The sequence below is a fragment of the Hyperolius riggenbachi genome, chromosome 10 (genome assembly GCF_040937935.1).
Source record: "Hyperolius riggenbachi isolate aHypRig1 chromosome 10, aHypRig1.pri, whole genome shotgun sequence".
NCBI classification, from domain to species: Eukaryota; Metazoa; Chordata; class Amphibia; order Anura; family Hyperoliidae; genus Hyperolius; species Hyperolius riggenbachi.
In genome coordinates this window covers 101,745,443-101,768,438 of record NC_090655.1, presented here as the reverse complement: position 1 = coordinate 101,768,438, position 22,996 = coordinate 101,745,443, and the positions used below count along the sequence as shown (strand labels likewise).

The window sequence follows — 22,996 nt, the reverse complement described above, 5'->3', positions numbered from 1 at the left end:
ACTTCTGGGTGGCCATTCATAAAGAAGTCTGCCTGTTGCGGAAGAAGTGCGGAGGTTTTCTGGAGGAAGCTGGCGGCAGCGTGGCGGAAGGCATGCGGAAACTTAAAAGCTGCCCGATTCCCTCCCTGCGCTGCTCTGTCTGATGCTGCTTGGGAGGTCCCTCCCATTCATTTATATGTATTCCGCCCGCCTATCGCTACTGTCGAGCAAGCGGTATTTTCCTTCCGGATACCGCTTGCTCTAATCTTTATGAATGGATGTGTTTGTTACTTTTTCTAGATTAATCTAGAAAAACTCCGCACAAGGCGGAAATGTATCGCTCTGTCACTTTTTCATGCGGAAAGAGCCTTTATGAATGGGGCTTATGCTGAGTGGTCGGGAAAGTCACCGGTGCGGAAATGCTTTATGAATGATACCCATTGTCTAAACATTATAAGTAAATAATTTAGCCAGAGCTCAACTTGCTCTACAGATTAACAACCTCTCCTCACGTCACATCCTTTACATATGTGGAGGATTATAGGCGCACATATTTCCCGGCCTGTAGATGAAATAAGGTCCATGCAGTAATGGCTGATGATCTGATGGGAAGAGATGAATAGAGCAGGCAGATCTATTCCAGCAATGTGATGCTGTGACCACGCTAGCCTCGAGTAACAGCAAAGCCCCCACCGCTGACTTGGATGACAAACAATGCAGAGTCAGTGACTGATGGACGGGTGTCAGCTGAGCAGAGCACACACAGTGCCACGGTGGCAGCCATAAATGCTCCGTGTCCGTGCAGAGCAGCAGCTTCCTCCTCCAGCGGCTCAGCACAGCGCCCCTCCCCGTCCGCTTCCTCTCCAGCACTCCAGCCACCGGAGGAAGAAGCCGTCCCCTCCAGCTCAGCTGGACGGGCTCCTGTGTGTCCGCATGGCAGGTGAGTGGCTGATTGTCACACCTGCCCTGATATCCGGTTACTGCATCTCCCTCTCTCCTCTCCTGTCCCAGCATGTTATACTATAGGCTGTCTGGGAGAGGATGCAGCTGGTGTTGATAAATATAGTGTAGACATTGTAAACATGGGAATAAAAAGCAGGGATTTAAATCACCCAGCATCCTAGCGATCTGACCAAGTGCTTCCTTTTTTATAGATCTCCAGTATTGACTCTATTGGTGTGTGTGTGTGTGTGTGCGTGCGTGCGTGCGTGCGTGCGTGCGTGCGTGCGTGTGTGTTTTTAGATAGACTTTTTTTTTTTTCTTCTGATTTGATGCAGGTTTTTTGTTTGTTTCTTTTTTTACAATTTTGGGGACGATTTGCCTCGATGGAAGGTATAGGGAAATCGCAAAACATTTTGTATAGCGATTTCCCCAGCGGTTTTTAAGAATAAATACATTGCATTTATTCTTTTCCGGGTAAAAGCGTTCACTTCCTGACTTGCATCAGGAAGTGAAAAAAAAAAAATCACTCTGCAAAAGTGCTTAGAAAAGCGCTTTACAAAAAAATCACAACACGCCGGAGGCGCTAATAATAATCACGCACAAAATTGCAAAAGGCTGGCGGCAGCGATTTTAGATGTGAACAAGGCCTAGTTTTGAGAGGAGCATGATGTGTATTTCATGGGGAGAACTGGAATTAGCAGGGGCTGACCCTGAGCACAAGGCTAAACACTATCAGAAGTGATCAATTAGGTGACATCTTAATTGATTAGCATTGCTGTTAATTAACCATTAGTTTTCCAAATTATTATTGATATTATTATTTATATCTTGCCAAAATCTTCCACAGCGCTGTACAGAGTATATTGTCTTCTCGCTTAACTGTTCCTCAGAGGAGCTCACATTCGAATCCCTCCCATAGTCATATGTCTATAGCATATATGTTTTGTAGTCTAGGGGGAAGCCAATTAACTTATCTGTATATTTTTCGTGATGTGGGAGGAAACTCACACAGACACAGGGAGAACATACAAACTCCCTGCAGATAGTGCCCTGACTGGGATTCGAACCGGGTAGCCAGCACTGCAAGGCAAGAGTGTTAACCACTACACCACCACAGTAGCTCCCGTTAAAGCTCTGGTTCAGCACCCCCTAATTCTTGTATTTGTACAGTTGAAAAAAATAGTTGCAAGTCAAATTTGTAATCACATGTTTCTTATTCTGGGGCACCACTAAAGGTGGCCACTAACAATACAATCTGGTGATCAATCGTTTACCGACGATTATTCATATGAACAATCGGAAATTAACGTTCGAGATCACCAACGGACAAAAATCTCCTAACCAATTAGATTGAAGGAATCAATCAAATTGGTTAGATTTTCGCCCGTTTAGTAGTCCCAAACGATCTTTTCCGATTGTTCATATGAATAATCGTAAATAAACGATCGGTCACCTAATTGTATCGTTAGTGGCCACCTCAAAGCCTGGTACACCATCCAATTCTGACTGGCCAATGATTGATTCATTTTACCACTTCCATGTAGTATGAGAGCTCACCTACACACTCTGTTCATAGTATTCAAAATCTTTCGGCTCTTGTGTTTACATGAAGGTGGTAAATTTGGCTAGTCATTGGTCAATCAAAATTGGATGTGTGTTTCAGGCTGGTACACACCTTCAATTTTTATTGGCCAATCGTGCACCAATTTTTCCACCTCCGTGTAGTATACGGGTTTACCCATAAAATCTGCTCATCGTATTAAAAATCGGTTGACCTTTATACTACATGCAGGTGGTAAAGTTGCTTGGCCAACCAAAATTAAAGGTGTGTACCAGGTTTTAGGGCCAGTTTCACTAGCTATATCGCAGACAGCTGCGGTTGTACTCCAGAAGTCCGAATGCGGCTGTCACTCACTGCTGGGGGGAAATCAGATGCGTGTTGCAGAAATCTGTCGGACGCAATCCATATTTTCAAACTCCTCTCCCCCCCCCCCCCCCCCCCAAATTACTCCATTGACATGCATTGGTTGAAGAGCCATAGCGGTAAATCATTATATGAATTCGCAATTTGTGGAAACGGGCCCTAAAGAGTGGTCATCATTGTTACCCAACTGATTGGAATGATCTTACATCCTGGGCAGAGCCATTGTAGATCTGTGTGTGGCTAGCTTTACTTTTATGCTGTGGTTTGCTCTTCATTGTGATCTTCCACATCAAAACTGAAGATTATTGTTTTTGTTAAAGAACAATTACAAGTTGAAAGTGAAGCAGTTAAAAAGGGCGTAAAGCACGTCCTAATTTGGGCTCTACTATGTAATTAGCGACTATAGCAGTGCCAGCTGTGCTATTTATTTTTCCAATGAAGCAGGCACACCATCAGTTTCTGGGTGTTTGTCGAGGTGAGTATGGCAAAGTCACTATCGTATAGCTATCATGAACACCGTTCACCAGCACACCAGTGGTGATTTTAGACACTGCACTTTTATTGTGCAATTATTCCATAGTTGGTTCTGACCATTGTTTTGGGGGCCTACAGGGTCCCCCTTTCTCAAGGCTTGTGGTATGGTACCACATGCATTGAGAAAGGGGGACCCTGTAGGCCCCCGAAACAATTGTCGGAACCAATTGTGGAATAATTGCACAATAAAAGTGCAGAGTATCTAAAATTACCACTGGTGTGCTGACGAACTGTGTTCATGATAGCTGTGTTAGGCACTGCTATAAATTGCTATATAATAATCAACTGTAGGGGCGCACGCAGATCCAGTTGGAGACCAGGTAGCTTCCGCTGCAGCTGGAGTGCAGGGAGCCGGAGCGTCTGCTGCGGCTGGAGTGCAGGGAGCCGGAGCGTCTGCTGCGGCTGGAGTGCAGGGAGCCGGAGCGTCTGCTGCGGCTGGAGTGCAGGGAGCCGGAGCGTCTGCTGCGGCTGGAGTGCAGGGAGCCGGAGCGTCTGCTGCGGCTGGAGTGCAGGGAGCCGGAGCGTCTGCTGCGGCTGGAGTGCAGGGAGCCGGAGCGTCTGCTGCGGCTGGAGTGCAGGGAGCCGGAGCGTCTGCTGCGGCTGGAGTGCAGGGAGCCGGAGCGTCTGCTGCGGCTGGAGTGCAGGGAGCCGGAGCGTCTGCTGCGGCTGGAGTGCAGGGAGCCGGAGCGTCTGCTGCGGCTGGAGTGCAGGGAGCCGGAGCGTCTGCTGCGGCTGGAGTGCAGGGAGCCGGAGCGTCTGCTGCGGCTGGAGTGCAGGGAGCCGGAGCGTCTGCTGCGGCTGGAGTGCAGGGAGCCGGAGCGTCTGCTGCGGCTGGAGTGCAGGGAGCCGGAGCGTCTGCTGCGGCTGGAGTGCAGGGAGCCGGAGCGTCTGCTGCGGCTGGAGTGCAGGGAGCCAGAGTGCTGGATTGCAACTGCTTGTGTCGCTGGGTGCTTCCAGCTTGTGTGCCCCGCCTCTGCTAGGAGGAGGAAGAGGAGGGCTACCTCGAAGCTGCCTGTGTCCCCAACGGTGTTTGAGTTCCTGGAGCAGCACTGGGAGGTAAGGGAGATCACAGTCCAGGACAAGGGGGTGGGTGGGTATTAATGTAGTAGAATATTAGTACAATTACCAATATTTTACTATTGTCATCGCTGTCGTTTATACCCTTTTTAACCGACGCGTTTATGAAATTAGCTAGTTCTAGGTGCTTACACTACGGCTTCAAAGGTTAAGAGATGATTTGCTTGACATCTGAAGCAGTTATAGTGCAGTTGTTTGGTGTGAGCACACAAGACAGGCTTAGGCTGTGTTCCCACTTGAGCTGAGAATGGACATTTTTTTTGGTCCGTTATCCACTCATTGCTAAACTGACAGTAAATGGCTCCTATTTTATAAATACGAGCCATTTACACTTGTCACTCTGCAACAGATCCGTGAGATCCGCTGCAATAAGTGGGCTGCACTCCGTGATAATCCGGGACAGGTAGATGTGTTCCTACATATAGCTTATGGTGATAACACGTCTGCCGCAGGGTCCAAGCGGCCCATCGGAGCGGACTCTACACTATCCAATCCGCACGTGGTCCAGAAGCAGATAGGAACCCACCCTTACAGGCAGAGGGTCAGCAGCACAGCTAGAAAAATAAAATCATTCAAAATGAACTATTCTGATGGATTGACCAATTATCGTTGATTAAAAAGGTATCAGACAACGTGAAAAGATTATGAGCAACAACTTTTCTTGGAAAATTTGAGTGATCCAGTCTGCCGCATCCATGCATTAACCACCCTGGCGTTCTGATTAAATCGCCAGGGTGGCTGCGGGAGGGTTTTTTTTAAATAAAAAAAAAACTATTTCATGCAGCCAACTGAAAGTTGGCTGCATGAAAGCCCACTAGAGGGCGCTCCGGAGGCGTTCTTCCGATCGCCTCCGGCGGCCAGAAGTAACACGGAAGGCCGCAATAAGCGGCCTTCCGTGTTTCGCTTACCTCGTCGCCATGGCGACGAGCGGAGTGACGTCATGGACGTCAGCCGCCTCCGATCCAGCCCTTAGCGCTGGCCGGAACTGTTTGTTCCGGCTACGCTGGGCTCGGGCAGCTGGGGGGACCCTCTTTCGCCGCTGCACGCGGCGGATCGCCGCGCTGCAGCGGCGATCAGGCAGCACACGCGGCTGGCAAAGTGCCGGCTGCGTGTGCTGCTTTTTATTTGGTGAAAATCGGCCCAGCAGGGCCTGAGCGGCAGCCTCTGGCGGTGTTGGACGAGCTGAGCTCGTCCAGACCGCTCAGCTGGTTAATTATCGTTAATGCAAGACTGTATGTTCAAACATTGTTAGATCATGAACGATATTTATGTATGGATGTATAGTGGACCGAGTACTCGGGCTCCATAATAAGCCGAGTTGATTGGGTCTGCTCTATCGTGCAGGTGTGTGTCTGCACCTGCGCAGCACAGCAGACCTGATGGAGTTTTAGGCTATTTGTGCCGGAGCCCAAGCGGAAAGGCGGTAGTTCGTCTGTGCAGGCAGGCAGGCCACTGGTATTATTATTGTTTTTATCTGTTCACTGGTTGCCAGCAATAAATGGGGCTGGCTGAGGAGGACCAGGGGAGTCTCATTAGGATCCAGCGGATTCCCCTTCCGAGGTAAGTATCTTTTTTTTTTTTTTTTTTTTTTTAAGTTACAGGTTATCTTTTTTTATCTGTCCTAGTTTGTCTGATCCAGCCCTGTAACATACAGCAGCCTGGAGCCATGTCTAGTTCAGTTGTCTTAGAGCCGGTTTCCAGTAGCCGGTGAGCATCTTGCAGGACACACGCCAGCACTTGTAGTGATGCATGCGTCCAGATCATCTAGTGGGGCTAGGGGTTTGGTGCACGCTGCAGAAATCTACAGCATGCTGTCCAGAATCGCACCACAGGGAGATCCAGATGGCAAACAATGGAAAGTATAGGCAGCGTTTCCCTACCTGACTCGCTTGCGGGGAAACACTGCCGATATGGTAAAGATTCGAGCTGCATTCTGGTCTGTTGGAAAAAGGCCTATGCTTCGTTCCATGATTCCTGGTTGTCTTTCAGTGTGATTTAAAGTAGACCTGAACTCTTGCACATGATTGAATAAATACATAGATAAATGCACCCTGTATGTATTTAGAGAGTTTAGCCTGTTTAATTTCCCCTCAGTTGTGTATATTCACAAGTTGTAATCTGATCTCTACCCTGTGTCACATGACTGCCTATGGCAGAGATGGCAGATAATGCCATTTGAAAGCACAGAACATTAACAATATGTTTGCTTGTATGAATCAGGAAGTAGAAACAGTGCAGATTTAGTTTAGGATGTATATCAGGTGTAACAAATAAATGTTTTTCTATAAAAGGTATTATGCTGTTGCGTATCTTTTAGAGCAGAGAGGACGTTCTGAGTTCAGGTTCGCTTTAAAAGCGAGCTCATGTTTGGGATACATCCGCATAATCAGCTCAAGAGTATATTTAGACAGGACTTGATACGTGAGTGACAATTCGCCGGTGCTAAGAGATTAATCAGTTTGTAATTCCCTCTAGAATACAAAGAGGAAGCTTTGGTACTACTGCATCTTTACAGAGTAACTGAGATATCTTGATTCTCCCAATAAGGGCAGCCCCAAGATTTAAATACTGACTTGCATTCTTCCAGTATTGTACTATAATTCAGATTGTATGATTTGCTAGTGCCACTCCAGTTGCCCAAAAGTAAATTATTTATCCACGTTTCCCCATGTTCAACATAGGAATCCACTTACAAATAAATTCAACTTTGCAATTTCCCAGAACGGACCCTGTGTGTAAGTAGGGGAGGGATTGGATTAGAAATCTTTTGCAGCACAGGTCTATGTTTATGCCAATTTTATGAGGAGTTTCCATTTTAACTGGAATGAGAGGGAATGTCTGCCATAAGGCAGGGGTCACACATGAGCAAATCTGCAGCGTTTTGGCGCAAACAAAAACACACGTGAGATTGCGTATAATGACACTGTGGTGCTGCTGCATTTTCCGGAATGGAAAAGTAGTAGTCGGCACCATTCAGATAGTTTTATAGCTCTTTTATTATGAAGCAATTGTGCAACATAAAAGATGAAGCAGCGACGTTTCGAGGCTCCCTGCCTCTTTATCAAGCTGTATCTTGCATGTAACATTGTAACATGAAATTGGCTGGATGGTGTCGGCTACTATATTTCCATTGCATTTGGATCCCGAAGTGTTGCTGGCACATCCCTGAATACTGAAAGAGGAGTGATCCACCACCTTTCTACACAAGCTGCATTTTCCGGAGGCCTATGCGATTACGCATAGCATAAAAAAAAGAAGTACAACCTCCACAGTGTATGTTTTCCTTTGAAAGCAATAGCTACTGTGTAAAAAAAAAAAAAAAAAAAAAAAAAAAAAAAAGTTAAAATGCTCAATCGTATAATCGTGCGGGAAATCCTCTGCGATTCCTACAAAGGCTAGTGTGATCACACTGATGATACACATGATTATGCAGATTGGAGTGAGCATATGTTGTCTCCCACAATGCATCACTGCCAGATATGCAAATTATCCTTTATTGTTCCTGTAAGCTAACCACACCTCCAGAATTGCTGGAATGCAATGATGTGTCAGCTTGTTAAATATACAGAGCCACAATAATCCAACATGCATACAGACTGTTTCAGATTGGTTGATCCTCATCAGTGCATGGCATAGATTAATGTGGCGCTGTGGAGTAGGACTTGAAAGACCCAGTGGTACAGACAACCCAGCAAGCTCATGGTGAACCAGAACGGCTAGGACGAGCTGACACATCATTGCATTCCAGCAGTTCTGGAGGTGTGTGTAGCTTACAGGGAAAATAAAGGATCTGATTATGGCAGATGTGACTGAAGTGTTGGCCACCATGGAGCTGTACTGTAAAAGCAGGAAGTACAAAAATGTTTTCTCCTTTGCTATTTATTGTGTGTATGAAGCATGTCTGCTGGGATCTGATAGGGGACTGAAACAGGAAACCACTTTTCCCTCACTGAAACAATAAATGATTGTGAAACCGTGGCAAATGGAACTTCCCTCTCAGTCACAGAACACCTCCCCATCCTCAGGTGTCAGGTTAAACTTTCGGCTTCTGGAGGATTCAAGGTTTTTTGCACATAGGTTTTTTTGTTTTCATCTGTCGGAGGCAGAGGTGGGTAAAAATGTGAATAATGCTGTCCAACAATGGGACGGTCTTGCTGAGCAGGTCTATACATGTAAACTCTCTGATCACTAGTCACACTGACTCACAGCTGCTGGACTTGCTACAGGTGACTTTTTCACTTGGCCTGAATTGCTTCTTGATTATTACTATCATTAACATTCTTCCTATCAGTGATCAGAGGAGCAGTTTCTCACACTGTAGCCTCTTAGCTGATTGCTGTAGACTTCCAGGGTAACTAGGCACAGGCCGACACTCACACATTTTCATTAGTTTCCTTGAAGGATTGCCTGTAGTGCAAACAGGTTTTTGTTATTGAAGCAGGTTATTTATCCAGCAGCTGGCGGATGGGATGTGAGCAGCAACCTAGGCATCAAGATCCCCATCCCTGTAGGTAAGTGTTAAATAATCCAGGGGATTGTTAAGCTTTTGGTCAGGTTGGAGATAGTTTAGCACGTTTGCTCAAAGCGAGAACTCACTTTTGTCATAAAATGGCCATAATCTTCGATCACTGCCGCTGAGCTCTTTTAGTAGTTTAACCCCTTGTGACAAAAACTTTCACAAGTTCTAAATCTCTGGTGTGTTGTGGTGACATATGACTGTACTTTGATGTTGTAGCCAACCTAGCCAATTTTACTGATGATTCTTTTAGAGACCAGTTTTCTTTTGATGTTTGTATATAGTAAGTGATATATACTAAGTGGTGGTGTTGTGTTTTGGATTTTTTTTTTTTTTTTAACAAAACACATTGGTCCATGTGCAATTCACTTTTTTATCTAAGTTTTTTTCTTATAAGAGAGAGTTTTTCATCTTCTGCTTACTTTAACTTTTCAGTACTTTGCAATTGAAAAAAAATACCAAAAATGGGTAAAAAAAAAAAATACTGTCAATTTTCAGGATCTACTGTAATTGGTCATAAATGCTATTGGAAAAGTTACAAATTATTATTATTTTTTTTTTTTTTGCCTCAGTTTTCACGATCTGAGTGATGGAAAATGAGATTGGACAGGTAAGATAATGTTATCTGAATTTGCTCCAAATCAAAACGCAGGCTAGCGGATTTGATTGGATCAGCACACTAATCTGAATGAAATGGTCTTTTCAATAGGTTGTTGAATTCATCTTCAAAAACTTTAAGACTAGTGATAATTTCTATTGATCACATTTAAATCCGACTGTCTATATGGTGGCCATACATGGTACAATTTTTTTCATACAATCTTACCATTTTTATGTAATATAAGGGAAAAGCCTAAATTCTCCTTTCAATATATTCACTTAATTTACCCTTATACTACGTACAAATGGTAAGATTGTATGAAAAAAGTGTACCATGTATGGCCACCATTAGCAGGATGAGGTTAGGGCTAGAGAAACAGAGCAGGGATAGGTTTCTGGATGCCTGTGATAGAAGTGTGAACCTTTTGAGGACCAGTTATTGCATCCAATCCTGACTTTTGACCACCAAAGCTGGATCTTCACAGTGATGCTTTTATAAATAAGAAGTCTTAAATCAGGGTGATACCATTTATTGGCTAAATTAAAAGAATAAGAGTAAGCAAGCTTTCGGCTGTATAGCCTTCATCAGGCTCCAATCCTGTTTGCTTACAAACTGATGGAACAGACAGCTATATACATGCAATATCAAAAGGGGATGTTACAGGATTCAGCCTGACGAAGGCTATATAGCCGAAAGCTTGCTTACTCTTATTCTTTTACGTTAGCCAATAAATGGTATCATCCTGATTTAAAACGTCTTGCTTTTGCTGATGGCTAGCACGGTACAATACCTTACTGCTACTTTTATAAATAAGATTTATTTCTTTTTTGGCATTAACAGGTGTATTTTTTCTCCTCTGTAGGTGGATGGATGTTCTCGGCCATGAACAGTATGGAGGAGCTGGCATGGAGGATAGCTGCTGCTGAGTAACTTAAGATGGGTGTGAGATTCATTGCTGGGGTTTTCCATCTCCCCACCGCAGTCCTCTATGGCTCCTTGTCATTTTTCCTTTCCGTCCTGCACAATGTTTTCCTTCTCTATTATGTGGACACCTTTGTTTCAGTTTACAAGATCGACAAGCTGTCTTTCTGGGTTGGAGAGGTAAGCAGTACTGCTGCGATGATTGACTAACAACACAAAGAGCTGTGACATTTAATAAATCATGGCAAGAAATAAGAACCTCTCAGCAGACTACAGTAGGAAAAATAAAAACCTTTGTTATGTTTTATTGCGGTTTTGTGTTCACAATGGCGTATCTTCATATTCACTTCCAAAATAGTTTGCATGCAAAGGCATTCCGTACTAACCCTTTCACCGGTATTGAGGTTTCTCCAAGTTGAAAGGATCCCTACTCTACCCGCATCTACCCATATCAGTCAGCAAGCAAACATTTCATTCTTGTGAACCTGGGATTTATGCTGAGGCCTGTTTGCTTTTACCATTCTAGTGAATGCATGTACATAAGTCTCAGGTCTCCAGTAAGTCACAAACTGCACTACTCACACCATTATTTAAATGGGCTGTACAGGCTCAGAAGCAGGAGAGCTACTGCCTGCAGCCAGACCATAATAGCTGCTGAAATTTACACACATGCACGGGAAGCTATGCCAATACTTTTAAGGGCTTTATGCCCTATGCCAGTACAGTCCATTTATATAATGATGTGAGTAGTGCAGTTGATGGCTCCCTGGAGATCTTAGAATGATTTATTCGCATGTATGTGTTCCTTAGAATGGTAGAACCAGACAGGCCTCAGTGTGAATACCAGGTTCATGAGCATGAAAAATGCTTGCTTGCTGACTGGTGTGGGTAGTATAGGGACCCTTTCAACTTGGGAGTAACGAACGCTGGTGAAAGGGTCTAGTATGGAAGGCTTTTGCATGCAAACTATTTTGGAAGCAAATCTGCTCCATTTAGTGCAACTAAATACAACTTGCATTCAAGTTGTTTTTCAACAAGTTCTAGCCAAAACTGGAAATAACTACAGGTGTATTGTCTAACCAGGCTTTCATTTACTCTTCTGCCCCTTTGACTTATTAGAGAAGTCTGCATTCTATGCTGCTGATACTACAAACTATATGAATTTAACTCACTAAACCAAGAGCATTAATGACATTTTCTAAGGGCTTGTTCACACTATGAGCGTTTGAGGGTTTTTTCTTTTTAAGCGCTGGCGATTTCAGAAATCGCCCTAAAAGCGCTTGTGCAAGGATACCCTATGAGAGTGTTCACATGTAAGCAGTTCAATTGCCATCCGCTTACAAAAGCGCTGCCTGTACCATTTTCGGGGCGATTTGGCTATAATGGAAGGTATAGGGAAATCGCAAAGCGCTTGAAAAAGCGCTTTGTATAGTAATTTCCTGAGCGCTTCTATGAATAAATACATTGTATTTATTCATTTCCGGGTGAAAGCGTTCACCTCCTGACTAACGTAAAAAAAAAATTGCTCTGCATTGCTATGCAGTGAAAGGCAATTTAAAAAAAAAAAAAAAAAAAAAAAAAAAGCTATATATTGCTCAGCGCTTGAAATGGCGCTGGCGATTTATAATGTGAACATAGCCTAAGGATGCTTACACACTAAGACGTTACAGGCACATGTTAGTGCAGCCTGTAACGCTCCCCCAACGCACAGCAATGTAACACAAGTGGGCTGTTCACACTGTCCACGTTGCGTTACATGTAACGCTGCATGTTCTTCCGAAAGTGCAGCATACTGTAGCGTTACAGTGGCTTAAGCCGCGTTAGACTGTTTGCACATGCTCAGTCATGTTGGGGAGGAGCGGAGAGCCGCCAGGCACATGGCTAATTAATATTCACTGCACGTTGTGACGTGCAGTGTTTACTTCCTGGTGCGGCCGCTCTGTGCGGCGATTGGCAGGCGGGACCACGTGATGCCGCATGCGTCCAAGAGTACGCATCACGGCATCACGGACGCCAGAGTGAGCTGCACAACGCGGCTCACTCTGACGTCCACATCGAAGAGCACCAGACCTTGCGTTAGGTGCTATGTTAAGGTCGCATAACGTCAGGGGCGTAGCAATAGGGGGTGCAGAGGTAGCGACCGCATCGGGGCCCTTGGGCCAGAGGGGCCCCGAAGGGCCCTCCCTCAACTACAGTATTAGCTCTCTATTGGTCCTGTGCTCATAATAATCACTTCTATGGATACTTTAAATATTGCTAATCATTAATAAACTGTTCCCCATCTCCTTCTTGCACCTCTGACACTGTAGTTGCCATTGGCAGGTTTTGGTGCACTGTATCAATTATTGTGTATAGAGTGCTTGGGGGGCCCCATTGTAAAACTTGCATCGGGGCCCACAGCTCCGTAGCTACGCCACTGCATAACGTGCACCTAACGCAACATCTTGGTGTGCAAGTAGCCTAAAGGTACATACATTCATAATTTGCTCACAATTTGTATCATCTGCCAGGATTAATCTCCATTCTGTGAGTGACCCTGCACCAAAACCGTACAAAACCGTACAGACGCGTTGCTAGGCAACAGCCAAACACTTTTTAGTCCTGTGCGTAAGGGAGGAGAAACGACGGCACTTGGAACGATGGGGCGACTTCTGCAGGTGGGGCAAGGAGGGGAATCCTTTCACGCAGACACCTATTTATTTTCTTAAAGAGCTGGCATGCCAGACCATTAAGCAACCTCTGCACACCTCATGGGCCACCTGTGCACACACTAGAATCACTGAGAGTGACTTTAGTTTACCATACAGCTAGTAGGTTTTCAAGTCAAACCCTTTCGCTATAAAAATAATACTGATCCTGAGCATCAGTGAATAAATGCACCTTTGAAAATCATTTTTCTAGCTTACATATGAATGTGAATACTCCATTTTTTTTTTTTTTATTTTTTTTTATACAATTGATAGCAGAAAGTTAATTAATAGGCAGCTAGTGGCTTTCATCATAGTACATGGTGATTTTTCTTTGTGAGAGGCTACCTTTTAAAGCAAACCTGAACTCAGAACTTCCTCTCTGCTCTAAAAGATACACAACAGCATAGGAACCGAAAACTTTTCATAGATCCAGGGCCGGATTTACTATAAGGCACTGTAGGCACATGCCTACAGGTGCCTGATGATGGAAAGGCAGCTTACTCCCCTCCCCGAGGCCCACCCTTCCTCTTTCCCTATGCAGAGTCCTGAGGAGAGTGTAAATGAAAGGTTACTCATCCTGCTTTTAGCATTCCACTGACAAGATCTCCCTTCAGTCAAGGGGCACCTCTAGCTACTTAAAGGAAACATCAGGCTAAAAAACGTAAAATTAGCTTTACTCACCTGGGGCTTTCGGTGCAGTATGCGGACAACGTAGCCATGATTAACAGCGGCGCTTCACGCAGGCACAGTAAGGACGACCTTGAGGTCGGCCTGAACAGCATGCGGGAAGCTTGGGATAGCGGCGGAGAGCAGAGCGATCAGCACGGGCCAGTTGACTGCAAGGGGTTGGAGAAAGCCCCAGGTGAGTAAAGCTGATTTGCCAAATTTTTTTTTTTTTTTTTTTTTTTGCCTGTTTCCTTTAATATTAAGGTTCCTCTAGCTAGCTACCTAAAACTTGGGGGCATCTCTAGCTAGCTACCTAATACTTGGAGGCACCTACTTCTGGCTACCTGATGCTAAGGGGCACCTGTAGCTACCTATGACGGGCAAGAGGACTAAGGGAGTAGTGACAGCTGGGCCAGTCAGCACACTTGTCATGCAATTCAGCAGGGGTGTAGGTTCATGGAGGGCAAAGTGTAAAGTGCCAGGACATCTCTGCCTATAGACTCCTGTGAGGCAAGTCCGGGCCTGCCTGGACCCACTTTGGGACCTTAGGTTGTGAGCCCCTTTAAGTTCGCCTTCAAGTCCTCTTACAAGTGATGAGCCTGGTTATGTTAATACTTTCTTACCAATAGTACAGATCAGAACCTCTCTATAGCTAGTGGCTTGCAAAGTTTTAGATTTGCATACAAGCAGCACTTTCAGAAGGATGTTGACTTTGGCAGTCATATTGCTCTGATGAAAGGTTTACTTTACATTATATAGAAAGTGTTCCAGTTTCCTCTATCTCTGCTTCCCTCATTACCGCAAAGTTTAAATAGAACGTTACAGATAAAACGGATCTAATTATAGTATTTTTATGGCTCACAATTGCGGTCAGCTAAATTCAAGACTAATAAACTCAAGCAGATATTCACTTTCTACTTATGATCTGTAGAATGGTTGGTTGATCATTTGTCAGAAAATTTTAAGTGAATTCCTCTGCAGACTGATCGAAAATATACACATACTATTGGGATGCATTGACCCATTAATTATTCTACAATCTTAGGCCTGAAACCCGCTGGTGATGCTTTACAACGGACCACAAAGTGCCCAACATCAAAGTCCAAGATATAATTGGAACTGTTTAATAACTGTATGCATTAGTTTTACCAGTGAGTTTGTTATTAATGTACAGTAGCAAAACAAAAATCCTTTATTATATACACAGTAGAATCTTGATATAGTAAACTCTGATATAGTAAACCTCTGGCTATAGATTACTCAGTCCTCAGGTCCTACTACTCAGATCTAGAGTCTGTGTGTGTCTGTGTATAATCTCTTACATATTGTGTTGCATTTCAATATTATTGATTGAAGCAAAAATTAGCAAAAAGATCTATTCCCTGAGTCCTATACCTGGCTACAGCCAGCCCAGCATGACTCAGTGCAGAGTGGAGGGTCCAGCAGAAGGCTGGCGTGAGAGGACTGCAGGTGGAGCTCAGTTATGTGGCTTGTGGCAATCTGTCATCTGTTTGATGAAGCAACTTGTCAAATATTGACTACGTGGCAGCAGCCAGACTCACCTTCTGCTACTTTTTTTTTTTTTTTCCCATCTTAAACGCTTTCTCTCCCCCCCCCCCCCCCCCCCCCCCCCCCCTTGAACTAGACGCTACATACGGTATCTATTAGTCTGCATCTACAAATGCTTTTTTTTTTTTTTTCTTTTTTCTCCTTTAAATAAAAAGTTGTTTTTGACTTAGACACTTAAAGAAAAGAATCATTAGGTTATACAGAGCAGGGTGAATATGTATTCGCAGATCCAGGGATCTGTATTTTTAACCCTACTCTGGGTACTCTCCGCATGGATGTTGTAGATTTTTTTTTTCTTCCTTTTGTTTACGTGTGTTTCCTCTATAACATCCCGAAAAATATACCAGTTGGACATATGCCCCGCCTCCTCTCTCCAGTAATTGGTTCTAAAATGTGGGGCATTGGTAGCCCTGCTGACAGGCAAACAATTGATGTAGCTTTTAAGCGTTTCAGTGCCCAATTAAGCGAAGGTGAACCAGAACTACTAAAAATGTACAAGGGAACCAGAAAAAAGCTATTTTGCTAAATCTTGTTTTGACTTCTTAAAATAGAAGGTATTAGCAATTTTCAACAAGAAGATACTCCCATAATGACTCGCTTCTGCTCAGGGAGTGAAGATAAAAATCCTTCCTTTATGTCCCTGAAGAGTCAGTGATACCCCCAGAACTGCTAGTGTGCAGTGTGCATATAGCCTGTTGATTTTACAAAGACCTAGAACTTGAAGGCAGCTGTTTCAAGCTAGGTTGGCCTTCATCGGTTCAAGAAGTGGGTTAATACTGAACAGAGATGGAGGTCTCCCCTAGTCTGAAACAACTATCTGCAAGTAATTACAGCAAAATCCCCAGTATCCAGCACCGGCGGGGATCACCTGGTGCCAGGTACATGTGCTTGCCGGTTGCTCGAGCAAGCTAACCTCCCCCCAAATACTCACCAAGCCTCCAGCGATATATAGCATCCTTCCTCTTGCTCCTAGCGGCTTTCTGGGTTCCCCCGTGCACGGAAGCCACTGTGTCACCTGACCTGCATCGAGTCACGTGACATGCCGACTTGCAGTACACAGGCACTGGAAGACTCTAGGAGCAAGAGGAAGGCTGCTAAATGTCGCTGCAGGCTTGGTAAGTATTTTAAAGGCTGTCAACCCTCACAAACTACTCCCCCACAGAAAGTCCACGTTATCCATCAGGCATGCCGGTTAGTTGAGACTTCTGGTTACCTGAGTTCTGGATAACGGGGATTCTGCTGTATGTAGCTTTGTAAATTGAATAGGCTGTAGACCTCCTATGCACCAGTGGCTCCTGTTGTAGCCCTGGCTTTTTACATGACATGAAGGAATTATTTTCATCACTGAGAAAGAGTTGGATTATGGGAGTACCTCCTCATTCGTGTAAAGCTGAATCATTTCAGTGTTCACTGTAAAGCACTGCACAAAAAGCATTGGTGATAAATGTACAACAGCTACAGGATTCACAAATGGCATACAACAGCAACTGAAAGTCCCCTTGCTTTGGGCATACGAAGTAAAGATCTTGAAATGGGGGCGGTACCCGCAATCAGCTGACTTCCAAGTACAAAGCATGCCACAACTTCTACAGTAGATAATTTTGTAATTATACAAGACAAATTGAAACCTACTCAACTTGCTGGGGCTCTAACGATTGTGGAATTCTCTCCGTGGTCAGCGCACAGGGAGTGCGCTGACACTGCGGAAATCCTCCACAAGCATATAATTTGAGGGAACCCAGCAAAAGGTGCAACGCACCTGTAAAGGGAAATTCCTGTCGGCAGGTGGAGCTGTGGAGTGCAGAGGAACAGCTCCTCTGCCCTGCCACAGACACCAGACAGGAATTGCACGAAGGGAAGAAACGCAGGGCGAGATAGCCCTGGAAGAGAGAGATCACAGCGACAGAGGGTATGTGTGTCCACCAATCTAGTCGCCTCCCTGCAACGATGAACACACAACCATGAAGATCAGGTGAGAAGGCAATCGCAAGAGATGGCGATTGCTAACAGCGACACAAGACCGAATAAGCACAGATGAGGAATGTATGTATGTCCACCAATCTAGCCGCCAACCTGCGACGGCGGACACACAACCGAGGAAACCAAGTGAGAACGCAATCGCAAGAGAAGCGATTGCGAAAGAGAATGAGCACAGGTACAGAATGTATGTATGTGCTCCAATCTAGTCGCCAACCCGCGACGGTGCACACACAACAGCAGAAACGAAGTAGGAACGCAATCGCGAGAGAGGCAATTGCCAGAGGTGACACAAGGCTTAAGCAAGACAGGGCATGAGAGTAGCAAAGGCACAGCAATCATACAATGAGAAGATAAGGAAAATAACAAACGCTGACTAAACGCGAACACCGCACTCATTCGCAACAGCGAACGCGTTTACTGCGCGGTCTGCGCGTGTTAAGCACAACAGAGACAAGCACGCCTAACTAACCACCGACAGACAAACATGAAACAGAGGACGCGAGCGCTTGCTCAACGGTTACCTCCCCGAGCCCCCAGCAAGCGTTCGCATCAGACAAGACAGACACACGAAAACGGGAATAAGTGAGAGATACGATCCACTGCTCTTTCCGCCAGAGCGAGTGCAATCCAAGTAAGGCAATAGAGCTAGCAGGATCCACTGCTCTTTCCGCCAGAGCGAGTGTGATCCAAGTATAGAAACAGAGCGAGCTGGATCCACTGCTCTTTCCGCCAGAGCAAGTGCGATCCAAGTACAGCAAGAGAGACAGAACAGGCAATACAAATAATATAATCCTGACTGCTCTAGCAAGGATGCCTAGCGCAGTCCCAGGAATTACTCTAAGCTAATCTTCAAACAATAAGCATGGCTGACACTCCAGGAGTGTTTCACAGGACAAACCCTTATGACCAGCGAAGCCTTCTGGTCAGCAGAAAGCTTATATACTGCCAGCCCTCAAAGGGGACAGCTGGGCAATTTGCATGTATGCAAATCCCTCAGCAAAGCAACTCTAAAAGTTGCAAGGTGAAGCCAGGTCTCTTTTTTCCAGAGACCTGCATCTCTCAGACATAAGGAATGGTCAAACAGCTGGCTGCTTGTGCAGCCAGCTGAGCGGATCATTACAGGCTCTGTTTGACTTCATATCTTATACCCATTTTTTGATAGCATGGGCATATGATTATAATCATGATCAGGGGATTTATACCTATTTTACTTGTTCTTAATGTCAGTGTATTTACATCAATAAAGGTTTTTCTATGCTGCAATTACCTGTTCAGTCAAATTATTCATTAGCAGATGGGTTCTTTGTTCTTTTTTTGATTTACATAGTCTACATCTGTGAGGTATTCCTTTGCTCTACTTGTGTTGTGTTGTAAACTGAAACTTACTAAGTTTAAAGATTTAATGGACAAACACTGACTACATAATTTGTAAAGGAATAGTGTAAAAAAAAATAAGCAATTGTATTCCTTGTGATGTTCACAATGGACCCTTAAATTTCCCATAGATTATTCAGTCACGTTGTGTTTGTGAGAGAGAGGTGGCATCATCAGACCAGTATGTTTCTTTATTTTCTGCTGAGTTGTGAGCTGTATTCCTACTAACAAGTCATCCCTTCTTGTTGCAGACCATTTTCTTAATATGGAACAGCTTGAATGATCCATTGTTTGGATGGTTAAGTGACCATGTCTTTCTAAGCGCAAAACAGTAAGTATGACAGCTGTATAAAAGCTATTGACAGTTAGGTCTACTTTATCATAGTGTACACCCCAAACAGGATCTCCCTGCTGGGCAAGTTTCCCACCTACACTAACATTTTCTAGGCTTTGTACAGGTGGTGGATTAGATGTGACACAGTTGAGAAGAGCTGCTACTTTCAGAAGTCCTCAAATCTGTAGGGTTCCCCTGGGGCTTAAAGGAACACTATCAATACCCAAGTGTTCTAAAATGGATATGTACAAATAATGTCTAAGTAGCTGTGTAAACATTTTCCTTCTTTTCATGTTAAATATCAAAAGCAAAAGCTGTAATTCATTGTGTGTAGATTTTAGCTACGTTTGGAATGTCTTATTTGCAAAGGTATGAATCTCTGCAGTCTGACATGCAAAGAACAGTGTAATATTGAAGCAGAGTTATATCAGGTTTCACACACACACAATTACAAATGTTTATGTTGCACATAAGATACATTTCCTCTGCTCTCTGTGATAGAAAGCTCTGCCTGTCTCTGAGCTCTCTGCGCACACACTAGTGATGGGTCGTTCACGAACGAGCCGGCTCTAAGAGCTGGCTCTTTGCTGTGAACGACCAGAGCCGGCTCTCAGTTTTGAAAGAGCCGATGCCTCAGCCACCCCACACAGCTCTGATTTGCTGTGTAATAAAGGGCGCTGAGGCATGCTGGGAGATGTAGTCCTTCTCTTGCAGCTTGTAGGAGTGTATGGAGCAGAGCAGTAGCAAGAGGGATTGCCCCAGTCAGCGAAGCAGTCTGGAGTTGTCATGGAGATGGGGCGGGGCTTTTCCTCCGATTCTGAGTGGTGTCCAGTGATATTTAATGAAGAGCCGATTGAGAGCCGTAAGAGCCGGCTCTTTAATGGGAGCCGATTCAGAAGAGCCGATTCTCCGAGAAGAGCCGTAATTCCCATCACTAGCACACACACAGTTAACAGATGCACTATGAGGGAATTCCCCTTCTCATCATGGCTCACTCTGGCATCAGATTACAGCAGACTGGAGTCAGAAAAGTGTGAAAGGAATTAGATAACAGTAAACAAAGAGATAAGGATTCAAATGTATACACTAATTCAGCAGCAATTCCCAAACATTTCCCATCTCAATTGAAAAAAAAAATGTTAATAGTGTTCCTTTAAGTGTGTAATGTGCAGCAAAATAAGCCAACCATTTTTATTGCACACACAGCAAACTCCCTCATCAGCTTTAAAATGTCAGCTTAAGTTTCCAGCCTGTATTTCTTTATGTAATCAGCTGTTACGACAACCATACTAAACTTGATTTTTCTTCATCCAGGTCCAGTATAGAAATTTCAACTCCTGAGGTGGTGCTGAAGAGGCTCAGGGCCTTGAGTAGGAATGGACCACTATTTGCACTCTCCTTCTTGGCATTCTGGGTTTCCTGGGCACACCCGGGTTTACAGTTTCTCATATGCCTCTGCCTCTATGACAGTTTCCTCACTATGGTTGATCTCAACCACAATGCCTTGCTGGCCGACCTGGCTGTGTCAGCGGACGAGAGGACTAGACTGAACTTCCACTGTTCCCTATTTAGTGCCATTGGATCTCTTTCAGTGTTTGCATCTTACACAGTATGGAACAAGGAAGACTTTTTCTCATTTAGGATATTTTGTGTCATCTTGGCAGCCATATCTGCCCTTGGATTTACAGTATCAACATGGCTGCTCAGACAACGTTTCAGAACAGGAACCAATACCGCCAGTGACCAGGAAATACTGAAAGAGTAAGTGACCTGTCCTAACTGAAGAGCTGTAGATGTGGAAAAATGTCTCCATTTTAATAGCTAGACCTGAATTAGCAACACTGCTGTTCATGGAACATTTGATAACAATAGTCTTATTAGGTGGCGAAGAATTTGAGGATTTGATTTTTTTTCTTTGTTTTTTAGTAAATGCAGAATAGCCTGCATTTATTGGGTGGGTGGGTGGGTGGGTGGGTGGGGTGGTCTTACTACAGGTATGTGTATTAATTTTGGCACACACAAAAAAACATAAGGATAATGTGTTTCACTGGGCTGTCCTGCTCTTTTTAGGCCTGGGACAGTAAAGTGCCAACAGTAGGGATATAGTGCTGTTCGAGCACCTCAATTTAGATATATATTGAGGTGCTCAAACCACACTATATTCCTACCATTGGTATTTTACCATCATAGACCTGAAGAAGCGGGACAGCCCCCCAAAACACGTTCTTGTGGGGTTTTTCTGCAAATCAATTTTATATATTCCACCCTACACGCCTGTTTATTTTTAGAGAGGTAAGTCTATATTGCCTCCTGCTTTGAGACAGCTTTTAATAGTTTTACACCTCTTGGTGTAAAACTTATGATATAGTGTGTGTGTGTGTGTATACATACATACATACATACATACATACATACATACATACATACATACATACATACATACAGCTGTAATTGCAGCAAAAGGTGGTTCTACAAAGTATTGACTCAGGGGGCTGAATAATTACGCACACCCCACTTTGCAATTATTTATTTGTAAAAAATGTTTGGAATTATGTATGATTTTCGTTCCACTTCTCACGTGTACACCACTTTGTATTGGTCTTTCACGTGGAATTCCAATAAAATTGATTCATGTGTATATATGTATATATGTGTGTGTGTGTATATATATATATATATATATATATATATATATATATATATGTAGTCTGTGGCCAGACTACAGTGTGACACTCACTGATAAGAAATTACAACTATAAAACACTTTCCTAGCAGAAAATGGCTTCTGAGAGCAGGAAAGAGATAAAAAGGTAAATAGTTCATAGATTTTTAGCTCTGGCATACTTCAATGAATTAGTCATTTAGCAAAAACAATAAATCAGTAAAAACATAAAAAGTAGATTTAAATATAAAATAAAACTGTGGAATAGCTTAACTCTTCCTGTACTGGAATCAATATGAGACTCATATCCGTGTTACTAATGTTCTATTTCTTACCTGTACTACACATACAAATCATCATTATCTCAAGTTTATTTTCACTTCAGATTCCCTTTTGACAAACGTTTCGATAGTGTGATTAGTTTTTTTAGTTTTTTTGTTTATATATACAGTGTTCTCCCCAGGCTCTTTTAGCCGGGTGCTCCACCCGGCTAGATTTGGTGACCACCCGGCTGTCATCGGCTCACCTCCTATGCTGTAAGCAGAGTTGCCCTGCATTTTCATCTCAACCCACCCGGCTACTTTTTCATGCCACCCGGCTACTATTTCATGCCACCCGGCTGGAAAAAAATTCTGGGGAGAACACTGTATATATATATATATATATATATATATATATATATATATATATATATATATATATATATATATATATATATATATATATATATATATATATATATATATATATATATATATATATATATATATATATATTTTATATACACACACACATTTGAATGTACAGACATTCCAGTGAATAATGATTATTCATGCAGATTTCAGACACTGCGATTGTGCAATGGATTGATGTATGTAACAGGAGCAGGTACCCATGGTAACTTGTGTTGGAAGTATAGAGTGGATGAAAGCGGAATCCTACATGTACCTTGTGGCACTTCACAAGATACTATCCAATCTCAGTATTTTATATTCTCCACTTGATAACAGTCACTATGTTTTATATATCCCTTTCTCCACCTGTTTACCCCCATAGTGTTCCATTCCATCGTTTGGGGAGAAAACTGCTTACTTTATGTCCCTGAGACATGGCAGGCAGGCACTGGGAAGGGGAGGCCATTGTACATAACCTTACCAAACATAGCAGCTCTTGTTGGAAAGACATATAGCAGTGCTGAACTAGTCAGCACTATCCTTGCTTTTCTTT

At 43.7% G+C, this 22,996-nt stretch overlaps 1 protein-coding gene across 5 annotated transcripts in view; it reads left to right on the top strand.

Moving 5' to 3' along the window:
* Positions 1–707: 707 nt before the first annotated feature.
* The window catches only part of MFSD13A (major facilitator superfamily domain containing 13A), a 53,106-nt gene continuing 30,817 nt past the window's right edge, over positions 708–22,996 (top strand). The window contains exons 1-5 of one of the 5 annotated variants that reach the window (XM_068259392.1): positions 708–919; positions 9,545–9,582; positions 10,436–10,674; positions 19,025–19,104; positions 20,422–20,868. In XM_068259392.1, coding sequence (XP_068115493.1) covers positions 10,510–10,674; positions 19,025–19,104; positions 20,422–20,868 — 692 coding nt within the window. In that variant the 5' untranslated portion in view covers positions 708–919; positions 9,545–9,582; positions 10,436–10,509. Of the gene's footprint in view, positions 920–8,482; positions 8,565–8,796; positions 8,968–9,544; positions 9,583–10,435; positions 10,675–19,024; positions 19,105–20,421; positions 20,869–22,996 lie in introns of those variants that run through there. The other 4 variants (XM_068259393.1, XM_068259394.1, XM_068259396.1 and 1 more) reach the window with 4 other exon arrangements.